General features: G+C 45.4%; 1 protein-coding gene across 5 annotated transcripts in view; it reads right to left on the reverse strand.

The window, feature by feature from the left end:
• LOC138513915 (protein FAM118A-like) overlaps window positions 1-21,797 on the reverse strand; it is a 487,378-nt gene that overhangs the window by 33,310 nt on the left and 432,271 nt on the right. For all 5 annotated transcript variants that reach the window (XM_069629063.1, XM_069629060.1, XM_069629062.1 and 2 more), the window contains one exon: window positions 10,041-10,122. In XM_069629063.1, coding sequence (XP_069485164.1) covers window positions 10,076-10,122 — 47 coding nt within the window. In that variant the 3' untranslated portion in view covers window positions 10,041-10,075. The remainder of the gene's footprint in view (window positions 1-10,040; window positions 10,123-21,797) is intronic.

The following is a 21,797-nucleotide window of genomic DNA, read 5'->3' on the forward strand; positions in this document are numbered from 1 at the left end:
CCTCCACCATTCGGTCATTTTGGCAGTGCCTTCAGCTATTAGGTGTGTTTCTTGCAGGAGTGCGATGGAGACATGCTTTCTCTTCAGGTAGGATCTGATCCTGTTCCTGCGCATATAGGTGCCCATCTTGCTGACATTCCAGGTCAGCATCTTAATGTCTGCCGGCATCCTTGTGTTGCAGTGTCCAGGTTAGCAGTTCCGGTGTCTGTTGTTTCCGTGTATGTGTCGTGGCGAAGACTAAGAAACATTTCAAACAACAACTTGGTGAAATCAACCAACTGCACCTAGCAGTTGCGCCGTGTGGGAGACGCTCAGGGGCCCCCGCCACTTCTTGACCTCTCCAGGCCATCCTTGGCAGGTTGTGACGCAACGGCAACAGGCCTGCATCAGTCTTTTCGCGGGGTAGTGCCATCCTGCTCGGGTCAGGAGGTGTGACGGGCCGTCCGTCTTTGTTGGTAAAGCCATTGGCAAAATTAGTTGCTTATCGCGAGCAGATCGTTCTCGGCAGGGTTCCGCTGGGTCAGCGTTTGGTCATGCAGCAGTTTCCTCATCATTTGCCATGTTATTGTGCTCGAGCCACATGTTTTCCGCTGCTGGTGTCTCTAGAAAGATGGCACGTCCTTTATGTATGACCTTGAGCCTGGAGGGGTAGAGCAACATGTACTTAAGGTTCAGCTGACGCAGCCTGGCTTTGACTGGGACAAAGGAGTTTCTTGCTTTCTGGACCGTCGGGTGTAGTCCGGGTATATTGTGATCTTGGTGGTGTCTCTGCTTATTGCGCCCCCCACCCTCACGTGAATAGCGTAGTATGATTTCCCTGTCTTGGAAGTCGATGATCCTGACTATGACTGGGCGAGGGTGCAAGCCGGCTGGTGGTTTTTTCTGAAGGGGCCTGTACGCTCTTTCAACGGCAATCCCTTGTGAGAGTCGGGCAGCACCTATTTCCTGTTGTAGTAGGGTTTCTACGAAATCCGTAGGGTTGGGAACCTCAAGACCCTCTGGAACACCACGTAGGTGGACGTTGTTGCGTCTGGATCTTCCTTCCGCGTCCTCGGCCCTGCCTTCTAGTATCTTGTTGTGCCTTTCTAACTCCTCTACCCTGACCGGCACATCTTTCAGCGCTGTGGACATCTCGCGTTGCTCTGATTCTGCGGTTGTTACTTGTTCTGCAAGGTTGCGCATATCTTGGCGCATCAGTTGCATGTCTGATTTCACTTCCTCTATCTTAGTGTCAATGAAGGAGCGGAGCCCTGATATTGCTTCCAGTATTTGTTCGTCTTTGGTGTGCTCCTCAGGAGCTTGTGGAGTTGGTTCAGTCCCTTTGGTTTCCTGCCTTTGTTCCTTTGGTTGGACTGCTGTGAAGTATTTGAGATTGTTGATTTTGTTTTTCCCTTTAGGAGGAGACCTGTCCTTGCACTGCAGGTTGGGGCTGTGGTGGGTCACCGATCTAGGCTGAGTCTCCTGTGTTTTGGACCACCGTGTATGTGTGCCTCTGTGACTTCCACTTGATGTGGGCTCGGTCCAGGCCATTTTTTTTGTTGCTGTTGTTGGCTGCCCGGTGGGAAGGTGCCTCCCAAGCAGAGGGTTGGTAGGGGTTGGCAGTTGCTTCTGTTCGCTTTATTGTTCAATGTTTGCGCCAGGGCCAATGGCGCCAATACCCAGTGTGGTTGTGTCCTCAGGGTAAGTTTCCCGTCAGTGCCTGGTTCAGCTCTGCATGTAGTGCAGTGACAACTGGTTTGGTGTGTTTCTCTGCTGCTCTCGCTGGGTAGTAGTCTACCCTGGTGGGGCAATATGGTCCCCCATTGGCTGGTGCGGGCTCAAGATTTGCAGGGGTAATCCGGTCGCCAGGTGGTGCAAGCGTGTTCCGGATTAGTTGGTGCAGGTACACGTTTGTCGGGTGCAGACTGGCCGCCAGGGGATGCGGGTTTTCAGTTGCAGGGGCAATCAGGCCACCAATTGGTGTAAACGCTCGGTGCTTGAGTGCGGCATGGCCCAGTGTTTGCTCTTCATTTGAGTATTTTGTTTTGTTTGCACCCCCTCTTGCTTCAATATCGCCTCATTCGCTTGTGTGGTAGAGCAGAGCCAAGGATGTATGCTTGGTGCTCACTAGTTGCCGTTCAGAGTGTCGCCTGGGTATTTGTTTGGCTTCTTCGGCAGCCGCAGTGTGGTGTCTTGCTCCGGCCACTGTTTGGGGGTGTTGCTCCACCGACGTTGCCCAGTCATGTGGGCACATGCCCGGGGGGTGTTATTTAATGTGTCACGGGTGGGGGCGGCGGGCCTAGTATGTGGTTGTTATGGCTGCCGACCGCCTCACCCGAGAAGTCCTTATTGTGTTCCTGGGGCAGCCCGGTGAGAGGCGTGCTGTTCCAGTTCTTCCCCCAGCCTGCGCTCTTCCCCTCCTCACCTTGCGTGGGCCGTGCCCCTCTGTGTCGCTTGGTCTCCCTTCGTCCTCAGAGTGCTCGGTCTGTGATCTAGGCCCTCGTGCCTCACTTCTTCCTTGTCGGGTTTCCGCACCAGTCGCAGGTCCGTTGGCTCACTTCGGTCTTCGGTGCCATCCTCCGCCCAAGCATCGGCTCCCAGCGTGCCCCCGCAGTGGTCCTCCCGGTGGTCTCGACTTTGGACCGCTGCCCCGCCTCCTCCACCGTTGTCTGGCAGTCTGGTGTCCAGCCCCGCTCTCTAGAGCTACAGGCTACCTCCGGTATTAAGTTTGCTTCTTACAGTGCGGGTCTTGCTGTGGTGGCGCACGCTGTTCTCACGTCACCAGGGGTTCATTCTCTATACGTGATCCTCATGTTGTCAGTGGCCTCTGACCTCCCGTCGTCCGCCATCTTGGCCGGCTCAGGGGCTCAGTTTCAATCGCCCGATAGACGGTTTTGCAGGCTCCGATTTGCCTTGTCCTTTCCACAAGTTGTGCAGTGTCGGTTCCGTTGAAGGAACGTCCGCCCGTTATGTTTGTCTGCTAAGTTTGCCATAAACTGAAAGGATCAACCGAGGATCTAGACGGGAGCTCAGTCCCAACACGTCCTCACATCGCATGCTCAGGCCACGCCCCCTATGTTTTAAAATATATATATAAAAGGAAGAGGAAGAGGCGAATGGAAGTATATTGCAGTGATCATTGGGTTAATCCTCTTAGAAACATAAGAGGAACAGATTCCTTTGTTTACATTCCTGAATGGTGCATTCCTGAGTACTTCATTGCGAAGAGCTCAAGCTAGGGCTCTGGCCTCCAACGTTGTTGCAAATGGAACTTTCCTGGCTGACTGACAAGAAGAGTTTCTGAGGCGAGAACTGACAGAGGACAGTTGGTGGCTGACTAACAAAGAAATTGTGGTCATGGGAAGTCCTCTCAGGCCTAGATCCCTCTCCCCACTCTTCAAACTAAGGTCACCTCAGTCCTAATGCCAGCCAACTCTAGGTAGCCCCTCAGGCTGTTCTCCTGGTCCAACCACGGTGATATCAGAACTCTTTCCCTTTGCAGCACTAGTGGTGGAGCTGGCGAGTCATCTGTGAAGCTGTGTGGGAATCCAGCTCCAAATCAAAGATATCCATGGAACCAGCACCTGAGTCATGCTCCCGTGTCCCATGGAGTCAGGTAAAGTTCAGCGATGCTCGACTGAGTGGCTGTCCGCTCCCTCAGAGAAGAGGCAACCTCCCTAAGTACCATCCTGAGGTGATATGGGAAGATGTTTCACTTTTGGGCCTCGTTGAGGGTAGCTAGGAATGGGAGTTCCCAGGTTAAGTTGTATAACTAACTCCAAGTAAGTTGGCATTCATAATATACAGTCAACTACTTAAAAGTGGGCTCCATAGTTTTTTGTTATTGTCAAGCAAGCTGTGTCCTGCAGGCTGCAGCTGCGAAACCACATAGTTTTGGGCATAGACTTAATTTCCTTTACTCCATATTCTGTGAAATATCTTTCTCCGTTACTGGGTGTAGCAAGACTGCCTTCTGTGAGCCAAGGACATAGCTTTCCAACTCCGCTCACAGACTCTGAAAGGAACTATAGATGATATTGCCTTTGTAAAGACTGCAGAGAATGAAATTGCAACGCACCTGGAAGGAGGTGGATGTGAGCTAACAATAACTGCTGTTATCCTAAAGGGAACGTGTATATTATTTGTTCTCCTTATTTAATTTTGTGTTGAAAAATATTGAGGAAAGGTGTTTAAGCCATCATTCGGTCTAAGAGTATTTTTGAGCCACAAAGTATTTGTGTCTTGTCCAAGGGTGGTTATGGTAGTACTTATTTCACATCAACATCGCATTCTCATATATGCAGGCAAAAAACATATCAGCATTCAAACTGTCCTGTAAGGGGTGGTGCGGGGGGGCTTCTTTCCCTTGGTCCGAGTGATGCATCACCTATCTAATAGGGATAGCGGAAGAGGATCTGACCCTTACTGCCATATTTCACATTCATTCAATCATTCTTGGTACTAAAAACCCAATGATGAACTACCAAAGAGAAAGTGAGACTGGACTTGTTATTGACTCTTGTCTCTTCTATATTTGTGAGGATGCAACTGACAGGGGATTTAGTGACTTGTATTCACCCTATAGTCTGAAGGCCTTAGACACAAACAATTGGTAATCATGGGTGTTAAAAATCCCTCTATATTGGTATAGCCTAAAAGGATCTCTCACTTCCAGTGAGTGATCTGATTCTAAGCGTGTCCTAGACCTATTCGGTGGACATCTGTAAAAAATCATGAGGCAAGCTCTCGATTTAGATGGTCGACCGTTTTCGATGACAACTTGTGGATACTGTCATCTTCCTCAGGACCGGTTGCTTCTGGATCTACAGACTTAATCCCAGGAATATCCGATCATGCGGATATGGTGGAGACCTTCGTCCCCTGTAAGGAGACATAATGATAAAAAGCAATGGGTTACTCCCAGTTGCTCTTCACATTGTGGTTTTTTTGCCATGCTTCTTTAAAGTGTAATTCTATACTTGTGACTAATTAGCACAATGGCATGTTGCCTAAAAACTTTGTAGAGGCACAAAACCTTAGCACAGGAGTGAGGGAGGGGGGAAACAGGAAGGGGGGAGGGAAAAAGAGCATCCAGCATTCACTTAATTCTTTCAACTTTTGTGTTGTGCCCATTCAGGGTTTTAGTGACTACGTGCCATTGTGATGGTATTTATTGTGATCCTATCAAGCACCTACATAGCCAGCCACTTCAAGCTGCCTTGAGGCTTGAGGGTGCTGGTGGTTGAGACTGCACTGCTGTTTAGTGCTTCATCTGTAAATGTTGGTTCTCGTGGGCTTTAGAGGGAAGAAAAACACCCAAAGGCATTGGTTCTTAGAAGCTGGGTGAATGGTGCACAGCAAGGTGTTGGCAGGAGCCGCTGTGAGAAGATGTTGACATATGATCACAACAACCTCCAGCCACTTACCTTTCGTATCAGGCCGCGTTGTCTCTCTAACATATCCGCATCTAACTCGCTTTGGCAACTGTTCTATCGAACAGACCTACACACTTCCGCATTCGTAGCTAGTGGGTTTAAGAGTTGGTATACGTCATGGAGGTGTGTAATGCTGGCCCCGGCTGTTGTGTCAGGGCCATGCCTGGCTGCGTGCTGAATACGGCTACGGCGCTGCTGCGTCAGCTTGTATCATGCCGATAGAAAGCTGATCAGGGCACAGTGATATGTAATATTGGAGTGGAATCAACTCCACCCAAACTTTGGCTATGGCAACTGGCTGTCAAAAACGGCTAATGTCATAGTGGTTAATCTGACAAACTGATAATTGTATATGGCCCAATGCACATTGTCCAAATGTGTGGTTAGAGTGTGGGCAAGTGCTCACTCAAGCATAAATGAGGAACTTGAATGCCAGATACAGTTTGGTCCATCAGTTTTTCGGCAAAGTTGCAGAAAAAGTGTCTTGCCCAGCGTGACTTTTTCACAAAGGCCTTCCCACAGGGAGTGTTAGGCCTATCATGTGCTGCCCATATGTATGGGCATCACAGAACTATCTACTGTAATGGTTAGTGGGAGCCGTGGTATTGGCTCCGGCAAGTAATCAAGTGCTGTTAATCTTGGTTGTAATTCAACGTGGTAGCACTGCTAGGTCATGCCATTGGACTGCTTCATTGAGCCCGTGATTACATGTGTCCAATCTATAGATACAGTTCTGTTCCCTCCACAGTATGATGTTATTAAAGTTGCCGCCTAGTCTGGGCAGCTGTATCTTTTCAATTACTGTCCAGTCAAAATCATCGGGGCGTGGCCCTCTGCCACGAAGTAAGGGACTAAAGGTGCCGACAGTTTCCCCATCCATAGACAGGACTTATGCTCAATAATTCTCAACTTGACCTGGCATGTGGTCATGCCTATGTACTTTAGATTGCCTGGGCACGTGGTAAGATAGATCACTCCAGTACTGTTACAGTTGGTGAATGTTTTTTGGACCCATGGGGTTTTCCATCCAAGGTCGATCTGGCTGCTTCGTTTAGTTTGAGCACACATTGTACATTTCCCGCATGGGGAATGGCCTACCAACGGTCCACTTGTCCATAGTGTTGGTTGAATGTGTTCCTGTGCTTCATTCTGATGGGGTAGCGTCTGGACTAACTTATCCCTCAAATTCTGCCTCCTTGGCGACATTGATGACATTTTCGTGATTTTTGAGGGCACCATGGATGAACTAAAATCATTTCATCAATGGCTCAACACTTGCAACCCTCATCTGCAATTCACTTTAGAACCGAAGAAAAACGAGATACATTTTCTTGATCTACAGATTACATCCAGCGAGGGACGCCTGATATCAAAGGTGTACAAAAAAACAACTGACCACAGCTTGCTATTATGCTATTCCAGCCTACCATCCTCGGGCACTGAAAGACAACCTCCCATTCGGGCAGTTCTTGAGATACCGGCGCCTATGCACTAACACCACGGACTACATTTCGCAATCCAAGACACTTAAAAGACAACTAGTGGACCGTGCATACCCCACCAGAACAGTTAAAAATAGATATAAGTAGGTCAGGAACATTCCCAGGGAAGTTACCCTTGAGCAACACAAAAAACCACTGGCGAATGATAACATCACGGCCGTCTTTAGTTACTCCCCGTTGTTCAATTCAATAAAAAGGGAACAAAAAAACTGTGACCAATTTTGAATACTGGAAACAATACTCTCCCACTCCCTTTCTTTGCCTTGAAAAGGAGGAGGCAAAATTTGAAGGATAGGTTAGTTCAGACACTACCCCATCAGAATGAAGCACAGGAACAGATTCAACCAACACTATGGACAAGTGGACCGCCGGTAGGCCATTCCCCATGCGGGAAATGTACAATGTGTGCTCAAACTAAACTGAGCACCCAGATCGACATTGGATGGAAGACCCCCTGGGTGCAAAAGGATTCACCAACTCTAACAGTACTGGAGTGATCTATCTAATCAGGTGCCCTTGCAATCTAAAGTACATAGGCATGACCCCAGGCCAGGTCAAGAAGAGAATGATTGAGCATAAGTCCTGTCTACGGACGGGGAAACTGTCGCCACCTTTAGTTCCTCACTTCGTGGCAGAGGGCCACGCCCTGATGATTTCAACTGGACAGTAATTGAAAAGATACAGCTGCCCAGACGAGGTGGCAACTTTAACAACATCATACAGCAGAGGGAACAGAACTGGATTTATATATTGGACACATGTAATCACGGGCTCAATGAAGCAGTCCAATTGCATGACCTAGCAGTGCTACCACGTTGAATTACAACCAAAGTTACTTGCCAGAGCCAATACAACGGCTCCCACTAACCATTACAGTAGATAGTTCTGTGAGGCCTATACATATGGCCAGTACATGATAGGCCTAACACTCCCTTAAGGCCTTTGTGAAAAAGTCGCGCAGTGCAAGACATTTTTTCTACCACTTTGGCAAAAAACTGATGGACCAAACTGTATCTGGCATTCAAGTTCCTCATTTATGCTTGAGTGACTTTCCCACACTCTAACCACACATTTGGACAATGTGCATTGTGCCATATACAATTATCAGTTTGTCAGATTAACACCTATGACATTAGCTGTTTTTTACTGCCAGTTGCTATAGCCAAACTTTGACGGGCGTTGATTCCACTCCAATATTACATATCACTGTGCCCTGATCAGCTGCCTCTCTGCATAATACAAGCTGATGCAGCAGCACCACAGCCATACTCAGCATGCAGCCAGGCACGGTCCTGACACAACAGCCGGGGCCGCACTTCCACGGGATGGGCGGGGCCAGTATTACACACCCCCCATGACGTATACCAACACTCACGCCCACTAGCTACGAATGCGGAAGTGTGTAGGTCCTGTTTCTTAGAACAGCTGCCAAACGCGAGTTGGATGCAAATACGCTAGAGAGACATCGTGGCCCGATACGAAAGGTAAGCGGTTGGAGGTTGTTGTGATCATATGTCAACATCTTCTCACAGCGGCCCCTGTCAACACCATGCTGCGCACCAGACAGCCAGCTTCTAGGCACTGAAGCCTGGGTGTCTTTCTTCCCTCTACAGCCCACGAGAACCACCATTTACAGGTGAAGCACTAAACAGCAGTGCAGTCTCAACCACCAGCACCCTCCAGCCTCAAGGCAGCTTGAAGCGGCTGGCTAGGTAGGTGCTTAATAGAATCACATTAAATACCATCACAATGGTACGTCGTCACTAAAACCCAGAAAGGGCACAACACAGAAGTTGAAAGAATTAGTGCATGTGCACACAAGTGAACAGTAGACACTCTTTTTCCCTCCCCTCCCTTCCTGTTTCAACTCCTCCCTCACTCCTGTGCTAATGTGCTAAAGTATTGGGCCTCTACAATGTTTTTAGGCACCATACCACTGTGCTAATTAGTCTCAAGTATAGAATTACAGTTTAAGAAGCATGGCAAAAAACACAACAATGTGAAGAGCAACACATTGCTTTTTATCATTCTGTCTCCTTACAGGGGATGGAGGTGTCCAGCATATCCGCATGATCGGCTATTCCTGGGATTAAGTCCGTAGATCCAGAAGCAACCGGCCCTGAGGAAGATGACAGTATCCACAAGTTGTCATCGAAACCAGTCGACGACATAAATCGAGAGCTTGCCTCACGATTTTATAAGGATGTCCGCCGAATAGGTCTAGGACACGCTAAGAATCAGATCCTTTTAAGCTATCCCAATATAGAGGGATTTTTTAACACCCATGATTACCAATTGTTTGTGTCTAAAGCTTTCAGACTATAGGGTGAATAAAAATCACAAAATCCCCTGTCAGTTGCATCCTCACAAATATAGAAGAGACAAGACTCAATAACAAGTCCAGTCTCACTTTCTTTTTGGTAGTTCATTGGGTTTCTAGTACCAAGAACGGCGCACCACCGGGACCCAGGGAAAGCAACCACCCTTATAGGGACAGGATTTTCTTCCTTTAGGGACAATTTGAATGCTGATATGTTTTTTGCCTGCATATATGAGAATGCGATGTTGATGTGAAATAAGTACTACCATAACCGTTCCTCTGTGTTACGAATAGTCGTTGCTAAAGGCAGGAGAGAAAATGAAGCCCCTTTAATTTTTGAATCAGTTTCCCTAGTGTTTTTCTAATCTTGTCCAAGGTTTGCATAGAGAGCCCCTCAATATTTCAATTATTTGGGGTGGTAAGAGAACGAAAGGGGGCTGCACAGGCAGTAAAGCTTGACCCATTCTAAACTGGTGACACTAAGCAAGATTGTATTTACAGTGAAACCCATGGCTGTTGAACACGTGTTGTTGGTGAGACAAGAAGAGGTTGATCCATTTCCAGACAGTGAAGGTAAATAGGAGGGGTAACACTTTATATTAAAGATGGCATTCCAGTAGTGTGGTAAAGAAAGCACTTGTAGGATTGAATGATAAGAGAATGTGTTGCAGGACATAAGCACAAATGTAATCAAACAAAGTAATCGAGTATTCAGAATAGGTTGCATTCATTGTATTGTAATCTAAGAATCTAAGGGTGTTTGTTAAAAGTTGAATTAGTGGAAGGAAACTAAACAGTACTTACAGGAGTAGAGGCATGCTTCACTTTCTGCCAGGAAGTTACCACCAAGGCCAGGTAATTCTGAATATTCCAAAAAGTCCAGAGCCTGAAATATAAACGAGAATACATAAAAGGCATATCACAAGAGACCAATAGCGGGGAAATGAAATGTGCTTCCCGAAAATGGAAGAGGAAAAAAAGCAGAGATTAACGACTTGGTGAAGCAATGACAGACCTACAGCGAACAGCAAAGCGGAGAAGGGGCTTTGAATGAAGCAAACTGGATTTAACCGAGGCAGAATAAGTGTCAGATGACAGGACTATACATACCGAAAGCTCTAGGCTTCTGACTTCCTGACTTGTTATTGTCTTGCGGAAATCATGTTAGACTTTTGCAGATTTATAACTACCATTGTGGTAATACTCTATAATGCAGCTTCCTGAACCAATACTCAGTTTTCTTCCTACAGGTCATTAGTCTGTATATTTTATTATCACGTCGGTAGGTTTTTGTGCAATAGTAGCCTTCATAAGTCAGCTTAAGTCACCAGCCCTACCCTAACCCTCCATCAACTCCTCTCCCCATGCACGTTTTTCTCTCCACTGGTATGCCACCAAGAAAGACCCATAAAGCGATTGTCATGCATACTCTCGCCCAATCCTATGGGCACGTCTATTTTTCACTCAGCTCTACTGAACTCTCTCATTGGTATTTTGTCAGTGGCATCTCAGTGCTAATATGCTGGATCCAGTTTCATTGTAACTATTGTGGTGAGAAACCTGAAGGTGTCTCACCCGCTGGTCCCTGGGGATCTGTCATCCAGGTGGCCAGGACACGGCCATTGCTTTTGCATCCAGTTCCTGGGGGTGGACCAGTGAGGGAGGATCACCTTAATAGGGGTCCTGTGGGAGTGGGACACAGACGAGTGAGACACGGTATCCTCCTTCCTTCAATACACCTTCCCCATCCTACAGTGTAGGTCCTTCGAAAACACTGCCCACCCCTTTCCTAACACAAACACTTACGCACAATGGACAAACACCACAGCCATTTACCTGACATGTCCCAATACAAGGGTCAGGCAAAGTCAGGCAATTGACAAGCATCACCCGCACCTGACAGCCCTTTCCCTTCCCCACAGGGATAAAAGGTGGAGCAAGAGAGCACAGTACGAGCAAGACAGACTGCACGACGAGACAGCTTTCCGGACACAGCAGTTCAAGAGGAGGAGAAAGACGGCAAATATCGATGGGATGATGAGGAGAGACACGACCTTGCCCTTTGACAAAACCATGTGAATACTTCGCTGAAAGAATCGTAAGATCGAGGACAATAGCCCAAGTGTGCTGCAGCAGATGTCAACAGTACATGGAGTATATCGACGAAGATTAGCTGGAGCGAGGGAGACTCCTGCTTGCGTGGTACCGGCCTTGACTCCAGGAAAGAGGAAAGCCAAGAGGTTCATCGCAGCCGGTGAGTCGAGGGGAGAACCAATGAGAACCGGGCTGTGGAGAATGAAACTCGCAAAGTGGCAAAGTGAGAGAAGTTCAAAGAACTGTAACATTGTACAGAAGAGACCAGCTGCAAAAGGGGACCGATACCATGTGGGTGCTGCTCCAATAAACCCTGGTCAGTCCCCGTCTGAGTGAAATTACAGATACCAAAAGGCCCTAGGAGAGCCGACAAGATAGGTCAAAGTGGTCATGCAGAAGGTCAAGCAAAATCACTGTGCAGTCAAAAGCCTTTGACCTAAGAACTGATAAGAAAGCCAGGGAAGTGAATCCCGTGAACATTGAAAGTTAATGTGAAGTTGGCAAGAGTGAACCCGGAAGAGGGAAGCTGACTCGAAGGAGGCAAGTAGGGATTACCACTGGAACTGTTTAAAAAGACATTAAGATTTTTGAAGGAAGGAAAAGCCATAGTGAACCCGGTGGAGGGAGGCTGAAAGTAAAGCGGTGTCAGCGCCCGGAAGAGGGAGACCCAGGGGTGAAGAATCCTCACCCTAAGTGAAACCAGGAAACAAACTTTCATTTTTGTTGAAGGAACCTTTGTTTTTGATATTTGAATATGTCAGGCTCTCGAAGGCAAGAGACTTTCAAGAGAAACGAGACTTGGCCACTGACGGCCCTGATAACTGCAGGTGGAACTGTCGACTCGTGCTGGGAAAGCTCAAGATTGTACTGTGCTCCCGGATTCCACCTTGCCCCATGCTCAAAATGTGGGGAAGGCAGACCCTAGCTGCCGCATCCTGACATATTATTTGTGAGCAGTTCTTTCTTTTCTTGAAAACTATCCCACACCCCTTTGTCTATTAGTTGTAAGGTTTGGCAATAGGTTTCTTAGTATAGGCCCTTTTTATTTGACAAAACGCCACTAGGACTGCCTTATTTTCATTTGAGGTTTGACGTTTGCTCCAATCTTAGATTTAGGTATAGATTAGGCGTTTTCCAACCTGCATACAGTTTAATAAATACCCTTCAACTGTGATCACTTGTGCCTGTCTTTACTGTTGCCACCATGAGTTCCTTACACTATGCATTGATTTCTGTAATCTTGCAATATCTTAACATCTGAACAGGGGTTTCTATAACATTACTTAACTTATTTACACCTAAATAACAACATCAACTGTATCTCATATCCCTAAATGTCACACATCAATAATGCCAAACAAATGATGCACGATACACCAGTTAAGAATGAAATGTTGGAAAATGTGTATGAGTAGTCCTCTTTTCTTCGTATATTTCCAAAGGGTCTGCCCAGATCTCCAAAAAGGAGCATTCCATGTTTCTCAACTTGTAGGTAACACTTTCCATTGTTATCAAGTTTCTCATCTCTTCCAACATGTGATCTACTTGAAAAGTAGATTTCGTCTTTAGGTTTTTAAATATGAGGTGTTTTCCTGAACATAGCAATTCTCTACCTATAACATTTTGGTGTAATTGGTATGTATTTGCTGTGGATTCTTATTTAATAATGTTGACTAATTCAAAAACCTCTATCTACATGTTCTGTTACTGTACAAAAAAATGGAATTGACTACAGCATGCAACTTTGTCGGCTGATCGGTGGCTGTTTACAAGGTGCATGGATATTATTTTGACCTCAGTCTTGCTTCCTATGCATTGCTACTAGCAAGAAGGTTGCCAAGGGCTGGTGGGTATGAGTTACATCAACAATGGCTGTAAGGATTTGTTTGCAATTCTTTCGCGACGTATGTCATCTATTTTTAGAAAAATGTGCTGTGTCCAAATGTTTCGTGGGAGCTTTTAGATATACACAGGTCAACATTTCTAAATGGTGGTGTTTTGGTCTAGAAGAGTAAAATTAAATATTACCTCTTGGAGCACTAGCTTGGTTCTGACTACACAGTCATTTTCACGCAAAAGAAGGAAGTCTGTGATTCCCACCTTTGTCTTACAATATAGGTACCCGCATACATCACAGACCCCTCGAAATTCAAAAATAACTGGGTCCGAACTACTTTACAGGAAGGAGCAAATGTAGAAGAGGACAAATGGTATAGCTGATTTAGAGTCAGTTGCAGTTTTAAGATTGCCAAAATCAGAACCTTTGACATAATGCTGGTGATTTTACCAGTGGGTAGGAAGGAATTATGTAAGTGCACTAGTGATGTTAGTGATGTAGTCATTATTCAAAGCAGTGGAGAATGTGTTTGGGTCTGGGTCATTGTTGAATTTCATGTGAGAAATGACTCTGATTTTTGTCCAACCTAGTAGCTTCAGATCCTCTTTTTGTTGTCTTTTGATGCCAGAGAAAGTAAAATCATATGAATGTCTGTTCTGTTTCATCAGAGACCGCTGCTCTGTAACGCTTCTGATGAAAGGTGCAAAGCTCTCCCAGTCTGTCTGTTTTTCAAGAAAACACAAGCTGGTATTCCCTCATTCTGCTAAAAATGAGTATCCTTTTGTGCCTGTCTCTCTTTAAATGAAAATACAGCAATTGTACCAATATGTGTGTTAAGTCAACTTCATGCACTAGCATAATCTTCGATTATTATTAAACATTCTTGGGTTAACCATCTGTTCTCCATGATACATTTTATTTTGATCTTTATCAGTGTTAGTCAGTGCTCTTTCAAGATTTGCTTTTTCACTGGCCTTAAATGTCTTTACATATGCTGAATCTGCTGGGCTAGGCCCCTGAAAATCGTTAAAGGCATCCACTATTTTCTGTTCTATTAATCCTCACCTCTCTAGTTCTTTTAATATTGAGTTGTTCAACTGTCACATTAAGGGACTATGTTCTCTCAGTGCATGTCCTGTTCCTACACACCTCAGACATGCTCCAAAATGTTTGATACATATGCTGTATGTGAAGCCTAGGTAATTGGATCAAACTTCAAGCTGTTAATGTCAGTAACCTCTTTTGAGTAGATGAGGCTGGAGTCAGAAAGATACAAGTTCTTGGGTTGTTAGCGCTATATGAATCAATACAGTAACATCAATCAGAAATCATTGTTACCAGGGAGATTCTCCAGCCAAATATCAATTAAATTTGAACCCAGTAAGGCAACTGTGAGAAGCCAGGAATGACACTCAAAATACAAGGGAGTCATGTTTTTGGTAAAATACTTTTATTAAAATAAAAGGGGGTTGGGACATACCTCTCTGTCCCTGCTCTAAGAGGTGTCTACCTACCTGAAACCAAAACTAAGGGTCTGTCAATGTCAGACTGTCCAAAGCAAAACCATCCTGTATCCAAAGTACTATTCTGGCCCTCACATTCTAACAACATTAACTCTAAGGTGAAAAGGGTCATGTCTTTGGCCTTGAGTGGTATATACAAGTTCATAAAGGAAATGCGTAACTCCAACACAAAAAGTTCCAGAAGGATAGAGTTCATTATTCCAGAGGGTGGTTCCCTTCCCATCAATTTCTCTTTAATCTGTTTTATATTTAAGAATGTCACTTCCTTCACTTTCTCTTGATCAGCAACACAATTGGTATATAAATCAACTTGGCTGATAGTCAGTATTTTGTTGGGATACCTAGTGTACTCTCCTGCAAGTTTTGTTTCCTCTTTAATATGATTCCAAAACCCTTTATTAGTGCTGATGTATCCTTATCAGGACCTGCTTGGACACTGTGTTACACACTGTTCCAGTCGATGATGCCTGGTGTGCTTTCCTGCCAGGGCTTTTGTACAAGAACATGTTTGTAACTTGCATCTGCCTGGAATACTCTCCTGCAAGTGCTTTTCTTATATGTACATATTCTTGCACCTTTAATTTGCCTGATATACTCCCTTGCCAGGGGTTTTCTCATGTGGTCTCTGTGCACACTTACAATCTTCTCATATATATTCTGTCTTGTCCTGAATCCGCCTGGCATACTATCCTGCCAGGACTTCTGTTACAAGTGTACTGCATACACTCACGAACTTGACAGTCTCTTACACTTATTCTGTTTTGTCTCTTTAAAAATTGTTCACTTGTTCAATCTCTTTCATGTACTTTATTCTCGTTTTTTTCAGTTTCAGCATGCCTGCCTATATCCCCGGTGTCCCCTTTTCCCTTGGGGTACCTCACCGGCTCTTGCTGTCATATGATGATTCTCTCACAGCAAGCCAGTGGTGGTCTCTCAGGGTTCTGCTCCCTTTTTGCCTCCTTTGCTTCGCCACTTCTCTGCCTCCCACGGCTTCTCAGCATTCGCCCTGTGTCTCGCTGGGCTTCATCTAGCGTGGAGGCTGCCTTCTAATACCTGCAAATGCCTTGAAGCATTTTGTTTGCTTCTGGCATTCTCGCAGCATACTCCTCCATGGACACCGCTCGAACCCCACGGTGTCTCGGTCAGCACAGAGAGAAGCAGCATTCTCCAGCCAGCATCTCCCTGTCAGTTGGTCCCCTGGTTTAAATCTCCCGGCATTAGCCCTGTTCCAGCAACAATTAGAGCGCTCATATTCTTAGTCGCAGTACTTTTAGGCCAATGGTCGTCTGTTTCTGATATCTTGCATGTAAGGTCTGAAAAGATGTTTTCAGTTTTCTTGAAAGATAAGTCAGATTTGAAAGACTTGTATAGAGAGTCAGTAAAAGTGTTTCCAGTACCTTTCCTAGGTATGTGACGGGAGGTATGACAATATACCATTAAGGCATGGGGAATGACGGGGGTATCCTCAAAAGGAAAAGGGGGATACCATGCCATGTCCGATATCATGACACCCTCATCAGCTGCCTCCTCTATGCGATCCTCCCTCATATAGCCAACCCCAGGGTCAGGATCAGGTAGTAGCTGCCGTTCCCTAGCCACATGGAGAGAGGCCACTGCCGGGAAAGTAGTGATGACATCATCGGATTCATCACACAACTTTCATGTCTTCAGAGAACAATCCTATAGGACCCAGTTTACCCACAGATCAGAGATGCTTCCTGTCCAGCATTCATGGAAAATAGTGAGCAGTTGGCAATTTGAGATTCACCTATCTATGTGTGACAATTATATAGCAACCATTTAGGTACAGACTAGATTTCAGAGGCAGTAATGACATTTTGTTTCAGCCTAGAGCTCCATCATCCCACATGCCTTTGTGACAGCCATTTTAAGAAATATATATAAGAACAATATATTCAAAAGATAAGTGTTATTACCATTGTGTACTTCTGACAAGCACCAAGTGTTAGATTTTGTACACTCTTTTTTTAACATTTTTTTATTATTGACATAGCTCAATACAATCAACTTTTCAATATAATAATAAAACATTTCAATCGAATACACAACAGTACAAATATTGAGGTTTAAAGTCCAGATTTGGTGTACTATATAAATGCTCCTCAATCACAAAATCACATATCAGCTTGCTTTTCCTTCAGAGTATTCGGCACCTCTTGTTGGCCAAATGAAGTCATGATATATGTTAAAGGATTGACTGAGCCTTCCCTTATGTATCCAAACACAGCAATTTATTTTACAGGTTAGAATCTCCTCCCTCTCCTTCCTCAAATGCTCCATCACCCTTTTTCCAAAACAACCAACTACCACTATCGTCAACACCAAGGATATGTGAAGAAATAGAGGACTATATAAGCCTCAGAAGAAGAGCAGTTGCTCGAAACATACGTCAGGCTGATTTGGAATCCAATAAAACACATGCAACCCCGCATCTAAAAAATAATTTGTTACACATGCGCAGTGTGAATGTACCTTTTGTTTCAATAGAATCTCCCCCTCTCCTTCCTCAAATGCTCCATCACCCTTGTTCCAAAACAAAATGTGAATATAGCACAGTTCTACCACTATCGTCAACACCAAGGGATACATGAAGAAATAGAGGATAAGTCCTCAGAAGAAGAGCAGTTGCTCGAAACATGTGTCAGGCTGATTTGGAATCCAATAAAACACATGCAACCTCGCATCTAAAAAATTATTTGTTACACATGTGCATTGTGAATGTACCTTTTTGTTTCATATGTTCATAAATGCTTTATTCGCAAAAAGGACCATTCCAGCCGGCCTCAAAGAAGCGTGGGTCCTCCCTCTTCTAAAGAAAACCTCATTAGACCCAGCCATTCCATCCACCTAAAGGCCAATCACCAATGTCCCCGTCCTTCTAAAAATTCTAGACCACACAGCCTCCCTGCAAGTTCAGCAGTTCCTGGAGAACACCAAAATCCTAGGTATGCACCAATCTGGCTTCCGCCCACGGCACAGGACTGAATCTGCCCTGCTAGACTTTAAGAATCAGCTAGATGAGATCAGGGATGATGGAAACTCTGCCTGGCTTCTCCTGCTTGACCTTTCTGCGGCATTTGCCTTTGTGAACCACCAAATCCTCTGCCACCACCTCGCCACGTATGCTAACTTCTCTCCACCTGCCACTGCCTGGATTGCTTCCTTCTTGGAAGGTATGGTCATGAGTGTCTTTTCGAAAGGGGCTAACACCTTGCCCTTGCCCATCACCTGTGGCATTCCGCAAGGGTCTTGCATCGCCCCTACCCTTTATAACATCTTTACCAGGCCTCTCTTTAACATCCTAAATTACCTTGGCATAGCCTACATCAACTATGCCGACGATACTCAAATCCTGATTCAGCTCTCTGGCAACTACGCTGACGACTCCGCCACACTTAAAAACATCTACTCAACTATACAGGCCTGGATGGCAGTGAATCACCTATGCGTGAACAGCAACAAGACATAACTACTAATTATCGGTTCAGCTAACGCCTTTAAATCTCGAAACAACAGTTATACTGTCTTCCAGATTGACAATTGTAAAATTCCAGTCTTTACCTCTGTAAAGATGCTTGGAGTTTACCTCGACGACTCACTCATTATGTCTAGACAAGTAAGTGCCCTTGCCTCATCGGCAGCCTATGCCAGTAAGGTCCTCAAGGCAGCCAGACCTTTCCTCACCAAAAATAACTTCCTCACAATTGCCCATGCCATCATCGGTTCCAAGATTGACTATTGTAGCATCATATTCATAGGCACCTCCTGTGGAAATATCCAGAAACTGCAAGTGGTCCAAAAAAAATGCCTTGAGAGCTGCCCTCCACATCCCGAAAAAGGAACATATCTCCAAAGCTAGAAGAGAAGCTCACTGGCTCCCCATCAAAGAGCGCATCTCCTTTAAAACTCTCTCCATTACCCATAAGTGCCTCTCCATTACAGCACCACAATACCTCAGCCAAAGAATCACCAAATCTTGCACTTTACGACCCATTAGGACCCCCTACACCAATCTACTAGTCGTTCCCAAAGTTAAGAGATGCAAAGCCGGAGAATCAAGCTTACCCTACCTCGCAGCCAAACTCTGGAATGACCTCCCACCCACCCTGAGGGCCGGGAAATCCTATTGGATATTCCGGAAAGCTCTTAAAACTCAGCTGTTCACTTAAACTCACAATCACCACTGACACACTGCTCCCACTTGTCTAACAGGATTGCCATCGCTCCCACACCAGACCATAAACATACTTGGTATTGCCTCCCATTTAGACAATTGTGTTACACCTGTATCGGCACCTTTGTTACCCTGGTTGTTGTTTGGTTTTGCCTGCTTCATGTATTTGTTCCACAACTGTAACTGTGCCTAGGCTACCTCTTCTCAATTATGTATTATGTTATACCCGTTACGGTCGCTATGCTAGCCTTATTGTTGCTTGGTAATGCACTCAATCATGTAATTGTGATATAACTGTAACTGGGACATAGGCTACCTTATGCTTTCATGCACCAAAACCGTAATCATATGACACAGTGGGCCTCATTACGACCCGTGCGGAATGGGTTAACGGGTTCCGCTAATGAATGTGGACCCGCTAACACCATTCCGCACGATTAGGAGGTCCCCTCGCGGGACTCTGTGAGGACGCCTTGTAAAACCAGGCATCATTACTAGGTCCCGCGAGGGGACCAGGGAGCTAACAACGGGCCGGTCGTAATCGGCCCGTTGTTAGCTCCCTCTCCCATTCCGATTGAGCCCTATGGGGGCTCAAATGGGAGTGGGGAAGGTCCGGGTTCCCAGAGGGAGGAATTACCGAGCCCTCCGAACTCAGAATGGCCCGGTAATTCCCCATTCAGGGAACCCGGACACGGTTTTGGTGGCAGCCATGCCGCCAATAGCGGCTTGGCTACCGCCAAACCCGTAATGAGGCCCAGTATGTTTTCAACATGTACCTGTAACAGCGCCTCAATGCTTCCAGGTTGTATGTGCGCTTTACAAATGAATGAAATAAATAAAATAAATAAATAATGAGCAGCAGAAACGGTAAACTGAGGTTGCAGGTAGGCCGCCGGTACTACTGGGTCCTACCAGCAACCTCGTTGTGAGGGCCTATATCCCCGAGATGGTGACAAAGACGCAGTGGTGTACTATACCCATGAGAGAATCCAATAATCATTTAATCACTATATCCCTGAGAATGTTATACTTTGGGGAGCTGTTGTAGATCAGTAGCCCCCCGCCCCCCCAACAGGAATAACTCCAACACTTTATTGTTTATCCCGTCCTGTCAATGTTGATTGAGACCATTCCTCAAGAAAGGATTTCTGTTATGATTTAGAGATATCAGTAATTTGTCCCAAAAACCCCTAAATCTAAATAAACCACATCGCAAGTAGACAGGAATAGCTTCCCGCCAGAGTGATTCCGTCAGTCAAAGAGTGGGTTTTAATTGTAGGCCATACCAGTTTACATTCTTAAAATGTAGAGCACCGGCAGAGCAGTTTGACACCAGCTAAGATGGTGGCTCCCTTTGTTATGTTTCAGCATCAATGGGTGTCGGTATGCAGTGTTTATATCGAAAATGTTACATTGAAACACACATATATCGAGCACTTTATAACGAAAACCTGTATACGGAATGTATTTTTGGGTGGGGCAAAGGGTTAAATTTTTGGGGGAAATGTTTGGGGGGGGGTTTAAGGGTGGTACACTGGGGTGTGCGCCCCAGCGCCCCAAAAAATGCATTTGGTACACAGGTTTTCATTATAAAATACTCGATATATGTGTGTTTCACTATAACATTTTCGATATATTGAGGTGTAACTTGCTGTAGGCGCAGCAGGCAGAGGGACCCATGTCTGGGCATACCCATCCCACTCGAGGTGACAAAGCAAAACAAAGAGGTGATGGCTGGAAGGTTTAGAATTCATCTTAAACCCCTGGCAAGTGCTCTGGGAAACATGGTGGGTATTTCTAAACCCATGTGAATGACAAGTGTGGTTTGGCATGCCATCACTGCAATAAAGAACGTATCTGCATGAAATAATGTTTTCTGTCTAGATTATAGTTTTTAGTTTGTCAGAATGGAATTTATTTAATATTCGTATCATTAAAAGTCACTAAATGATTCTTTGGGAAATTTACTCCATTTGCCAGAATAACATCACATGGCTCTCTTTATTTCACCACGTCGTGTTAAAACTTTTTTTGTTGCTTTAACTATATTTGCGAGATAGCAGCTTGAGGGTTCTTGCTACCTCACAATCTTTTTGGGGGCTTTTTTGGTATTGTCACTCTGTTTCTTAAAATAGTGTGTCTGGGCTCTCTCTATGTCTTTTGGATATTTAGATAATTTACTACGTTTCCCAGGATGCAGCATCAGGATTCTTTCTATCGCACAATGTGCTTGAACACTTTCACTAAAATTCTCATAATCCACCTCTGGGGCCCTTTGTTATCCTACAATATATTTCATACAGTTTAGTGCACAATAGTACCTCACAGGTCTTTTCTCTATATATGTTCTCTTAATTATTCTACTCATTCTGGCTTGGGGCCTCTCATGTTCGACCAATATCATAACGCCTCTGGTACTTCGTGTTGCACCACTCCACTTGCCATACCTCTGTCATACCTCTGTCATTCCTCTCCACTACTCACAGGGCTTCTTATGGTTTATGTGGCAGGGACTCACGAGAGTCTTACTCCTCAAGTAACCCTCTCTCCGGGGCTCCGGGCTCCTTGTTAATTTCACAGCCTGATATTCTGGCCTCAGAACCCCTTCAACAACCTGGGCTCCCCTGGGCAGTCCTCCGCCTGGTTCCAGCCCCAGCAAAGTCAGAGACTCGCAGCAATCTCTGGGCCAGTTCTACTCCAGCTTTCTGCAGCTCATACTTATGTTTTACCACTTTCAGGCCGCCACAGTTTTGCCATCCCTGCTGTCTTCCTTCCTCTTCTCATACCTCTCAAGTCTTTACCCCATTGTTAAAGAGTCAGTGGCCTGTTCCTTGTGGCCTTATTAGCTTACTGATTTCTGCCTACTCCTCAATCCCCACCATTTTCAGTCTCTGGTGTCTGATTTCATGGTC

The sequence above is a fragment of the Ambystoma mexicanum genome, chromosome 12 (assembly GCF_040938575.1).
Source record: "Ambystoma mexicanum isolate Mex_15411 chromosome 12, UKY_AmexF1_1, whole genome shotgun sequence".
In the NCBI taxonomy this organism is placed as follows: Eukaryota; Metazoa; Chordata; class Amphibia; order Caudata; family Ambystomatidae; genus Ambystoma; species Ambystoma mexicanum.